The sequence below is a fragment of the Chrysochloris asiatica genome, unplaced genomic scaffold, assembly GCF_000296735.1.
Source record: "Chrysochloris asiatica unplaced genomic scaffold, ChrAsi1.0 scaffold00021, whole genome shotgun sequence".
Lineage (NCBI taxonomy): Eukaryota > Metazoa > Chordata > Mammalia > Afrosoricida > Chrysochloridae > Chrysochloris > Chrysochloris asiatica.
Window position 1 is genome coordinate 16946105 of NW_006408539.1, and position 5437 is coordinate 16951541.

The 5437-nt window shown below is 41.8% G+C and overlaps 1 protein-coding gene across 1 annotated transcript in view; it reads left to right on the forward strand.

Moving 5' to 3' along the window:
• Positions 1 to 4380, forward strand: part of SERPINB12 (serpin peptidase inhibitor, clade B (ovalbumin), member 12) — an 11707-nt gene extending 7327 nt beyond the window's left edge. Inside the window, exons 6-8 of the mRNA XM_006837537.1 lie at positions 1380 to 1522; positions 1944 to 2111; positions 3982 to 4380. Coding sequence (XP_006837600.1) covers positions 1380 to 1522; positions 1944 to 2111; positions 3982 to 4380 — 710 coding nt within the window. The remainder of the gene's footprint in view (positions 1 to 1379; positions 1523 to 1943; positions 2112 to 3981) is intronic.
• The last annotated feature ends 1057 nt before the right edge of the window (positions 4381 to 5437 follow it).

Here is a 5437-nt window from a genome sequence, read left to right on the forward strand (position 1 = left end):
AGAAGGATGTCATGCTGGGTAGTGTGGAGGGTCAGAGAAAAAGAGGAAGACCTCCAATGAGATGGATCGGCCAGGTGGCATCATTGATGGACTCGGGGGTGGCAGCGGTGATGAGGTTGGCTCAGGATCGAGCATTGTTTCGTTCTGCTGTGCATGGGGTCACTATGAGTCGGTTAAGACTCGATGGCACCTGACAACAACAACCCCCAACAAGTGTGTGTGATGCTGAACGGGTTTCAGTCTAAGACAGTAGGAAGGAAAGGCGGCCAATCTACTAGCTATTAAAAGCCCTGTGGACCACCATGGTCCAACCCTATTATGTATGGAACTGTCGTTAGTTGGGGACCAACATAGTGGCAGCTAACAACAACATATGATGTGTTGATGAGTGAGTGATGAACACTGGAGATAAGTTTATTCAATGTTTCTTTTCTCAAGAAGCTTATAATAAAATCAGTGGTGGGACCGGACTGGACTTGCAAGGTAAACTGTGGTATGAGATGTCCAATGACACGTGTGCAACCACAGGTGTTATATAGAGAATCCAGATGTTCTAATTGGAGCCTCCTTCCCTCACCCTCACTCCAGATCCATCCCTACACAGGGTTTCGAGTAGCTTCATTTTCTTGGGTTCAACTTTGAATGAGATCCTTTACAACCTTGGGGATGTTAAACTGCCTTTGTTTATTTATTTTCAAACTCAATCTACTTCATTTACCTTGACCCACTATTAACACCCATGGAAGCAGCCGTTGAGAAATCAAATGATGTATTGTATTAGGCCAATCTGCCTAATACAAGACCTCTTTAAAGTATTCAAGAGCAAAGATGTCAGTTTGAGGACTAAGGTATGCCTGATCCAAGCCATGGCATTTTCAGTAGCCTAATATACATGTGGCTATGTTAGACAATGAATAAGGAAGACAGTAGAAGAATTGATGCATTTGAGTTATGTTCATGGAAAAGAATATTAAAAATACCACTGACTTCCAGAAGAATAAACAAATCTTCATTGAAAGAAGTACAGTCAGCATGCTGCTTAGAAGTCAGGATTGTGAGATTTCATCTCTCATACTTTGGACACATTATCAGGAGAGGCCAGTTCCTGGAGAAGGACCTCATGCTTGGTAAAATGGAGGATCAGTGAAAAAGAGGAAGACCCCCCCAATGAGATACGCTGTCACAGTGGCAGCAGCAATGGGCTCAGATATGAAAATGGTTGTGAGGATGGTGTAAGAGCAGGTGGCATTTCATTCTGTGGTGATTAGGGTCACTATGTGTTGGAACCAACTCATTGGTGCCCAATAACAACAACAAATCTACATGAAGGCTTTTGTTGCAATTTATACCCAGGATTTTCTCTGGCTTGTTTCCTTTAGGTAGAATCAAGGAATTCTTCAGCAAGGACACGATCAATAATACAACTGTGTTAGTGCTGGTGAATGCCGTGTACTTCAAGGCCAAATGGGAGAATGTCTTTGACTATAAAAACACTGTTGATGCATCTTTCACTCTAAATGAGGTACTGTGTTACAGCCCATGATATTCTAGACATTCCATGCATAGTTTTCACTGAGGATAATTTGGCATCTGTACACTCAAATCTAGGATTGAGGTCCTTTTTCATTGATAATAGCCTAAATTTCATGAGTGTTTTTTGTACCAAGTACTATCTTGAGAATTTTGTAGCATTATAGCAACATGCAAGTCACCATAGTACAACAAACTGACAGATGGGTGGTAGGTTGGTCAAGTGAGGCCAACTAATCATTGGGGGTGAGACTCTCTTAGATTGAATCTCTGTTGTGACTCAGAACTTCTGACCCAGCATCTTTTCATCATCAACCCTTTAAGCTTGTTCTCATGGGGAGTGAAAGAAAGTGGCTTTGTGAGTTTGTGAGTGTATCACAGCAACCCCGTGACTCCCTTAATGTCCATTGCAGAACGAAAAGAAGAGTGTGAAGATGATGAACCAAACGGGTTTGTTTAGAATTGGCTTCATAGAGGACCTGCAGGCTCAGATCCTTGAAATGAGGTATACCAAGGGGAAAATCAGCATGTTCGTCCTGCTGCCAAGGTCTTCTTCAGACAACCTGAAGGGCCTGGAAGAGGTAACTCTTTATTTTCATGATTCTACAAAATCTCTAATTATAGATCTTTGGAGTACAAGATTACCTACCATTCATGACTCTGAGGAAGGCAGAGTTGTCAGAGATATACAAGAATTTGTAAATCAGAAGCCAGTTATCAAGTTGACACTGGCTAGTCGTGATTCCATGCATATCAGACTAGGATGGTGCTCCACAGAATTTTCAATGGATGATTTTTCGCAAGTAGATGACCAGGCCCTTCTTCTTTGAATAGACTCCAACTGCCAACCTTTAGGTTAGTGGCCAAGTGTGTCAATTGTATTGCACCATTTGATGAACGATTCATTCCCATTACTCATTTCTTTAGACCTAAGGAGCACACGTCAAGATATTGGAGTACGAGTTTTCACTCTAACTTCATAACTCTGCAATCCCCCTCACTCCCCCAAACCAAGAGCTATGGATGCTGAATACCTTGCTAATGACTGTAAACGAGTCAGCTTTTCCTCTGGCTTTTTACTCTATTTTGCTAGAACTCAGGTAAAGACCCTTTACCTGAATTTCCTTCTTTTTTGGGGACAGGGGGGAGGTGCATGTGCTTTGACAGGAGTGGAGATGCTGATGCTGGGGTAGGTGACTTCTGGGGTAGGACTGAATGAAAACTGAGGAAGTTCAAGTACATATTGTATAGGTAGAGAAATAGTACAGCAACTATAACAACAATAATAGTACCATAATGTGACAAATTCTGTTAAGGACTTTAAAATATATTATCTTTATCTTCAATCATGTTACAGAGTCCTAGTGTGGCACTGTAGGGTAAGCACTGAACTACTAACTGCTAATTCAAATCTACCAGCTGCTCCTCAGAAACCCTATATAGGGTCTGTTGGAACTCACACTTAATAACAACAAAGATCATTTTCTCTAATCATATTATCAGATTTCTAAAGTGGGAAATTAAATTCAGAATGGTAAGGTAAAAGTCATCCAACTAATCACCAAGCTTTGCTGGGCTTGGCACACTAGTCTGTCTGCGTCCAAAGCACACTAGAATCCAAATTGTTCTATAACTTCTTATAAAGAGGAAAGAGATTTCCTTGGAGGAGTGTTAAGTGAAATCGGAGTATTTCGAGAAGTTTGTTACTGTTGACATGGACTCAGATGCTGCAAAGAAATTGGGTCATTCTTTACGGCTCCACAATCTGACCCTGTTATTGTTGTTAGGTACCATTAGCCAGTTCTGACTCATAACAACTCTATGCACAACGTCTCACAATTTTTGCTGGTTTGAGCCCATTGTTACAATTACTGTGTCCAACTATCTCACTGAGGGTCTTCCTCTTTTTCACTGTCCCAGTGTGATGTCCTTCTCCTGAGACTCGTCCCTCCTGACAACATGCCCAGTGTATGTGAGACAAAGTCTTAACCACCCGTGCTTCTAAAAAGCATTTAGACTGTACTTCCAGCACAGATTTGTTCGTTTCTCTGTCAGTTCATGGTATATTCAATGTTCTTCACCAACAACATAATTCAAAGGCATCGGTTTTCCTTCAGGGTCGTCCATACTCATTGTCTAGTTGCCATGTCTTTGTGAAAAATCCTGGTGTGGCACTGTTGGATAAGTACTGGACCACAAGAATGGTTTGGGTCACAAAGTCAGTTTGAACTGCAAGGTCAGTGGTTCAAACTCACCAGCCACTCCTTGGAAACCCTATACAGGGTTGCGATGAGTTGGAACCAACTAGATGGCACTTCACAGCAACAACACGAGATGATTGAAAGCATCATGGCACCGTATTCTTCAAAGGGACATATTTGCTTTTTGACACTTAAAGAGGTCTTTTGCAGCAAATCTGACTCTAAATATTGATTTTCTTCTCCTTTGTAGCTTGAAAGTAAAATGACCTATGAAAAAATGGTGGAATGTACTAACCCCGAAACCATATCAGAAGAAACCGTAGCAGTCTCCTTCCCACAGTTCACCTTAGAAGACAGCTATGATCTTAATGCTATTCTACAAGCTATGGGTATTGTGGATATCTTTGATGAAGCCAAAACTGATCTTACCGGAATCTCTTCTAGTCCTAGTTTGTACCTGTCAAAGTTTGTCCATAAGACGTGCTTGGAGGTGGATGAAGATGGCACCCAGGCAGTTGCAGCCAGTGGGGCTGTTGGTGTGACAAGGACATCCTATGTGACTTTTAATGCCGACCACCCTTTTCTCTTTTTCATCAGACACAACAAAACTCAAACCCTTCTCTTCTATGGCAGGGTCTGTTCTCCTTAAAAATGTTGCAGTGTCTCCTACTGGAACTGGAAGAATATGGCAATATACTCTTCTGCCGGTATAACAGGGATGCTTTCACTAGTGCTAATCTGTAAAGCTAACTGCATTGCCATCAGAAGGGCTTGCCTTCATCTTCCCCTCACCCTATCGCTGCTTCTCGTTTAAAACCATTAGTATTGAAGTATCTTTGCTCCCTCCCTATCCTTTCCAGCACTCTAACCTTTCAAGTATACAGCTTCACTCTATGTGACCCCAAGGTCAACCCAATTCAGAATGCTGTTGATTTTGTTATTTAAATCACTTATACACTTATAATAGGAACTCTGGTAGTGGGGTGGTTATGAGTTGGGATGCTAAGCTTACCATCAGTGGTTTGAAAGAGAAAGATGTTTTGCAGGAGAAAGAGGAGGCTTTCTGCTCCCTTAAAGATTTACAGCTTTAGAAACGCTGTACAGAGTTGCTAAGAGTTAGAACCAACTCCATGCCACACCACCACCACCATATAGCCCTAAAAAGGGATCATGAAAGTTCAAACCATTGGACCATTTCTAAGAGGTGGCAAGATCAGAACTACTTTAATATGGGCAGTAAGAGGAAATGTTTATATGGAAACCCAACTCTGTTTCTACAGTAGCTGTAATGGAGGTAAGACACCTGCCTCTTTCTCTTACATCTTCTTCTACTGTGTGGAAGATATCCTGTGAGGTGCTTCTCACTTTTGAGAAAGTAGGTCTTGGGGGTTAGTTTAAGTGCTAGTTGGAGGATTTAAGAATGCTCTACTCAGCCCTTATTTTGCATAGGCAGGAAAATGACACTTGTCTTGTGAATTTCACCCAACAGTGACAGGCAGATTAAAGAATGATTGGTCTTAAATTTCCCTTATTGAGTCATACAGGGAACACCTCAGAGCATTCCTATCTGCAGTTAGTCCTAAAATACTAAGTAATGGATGTTAAGGACCAGAGTCGCCTTCTATCATCACTCTGGCTGCATAGACCTATTTGTCCACTCGCAGACTGCGTGGCTGTCCACATATTGAGAGTAGCCTGGGACTGGA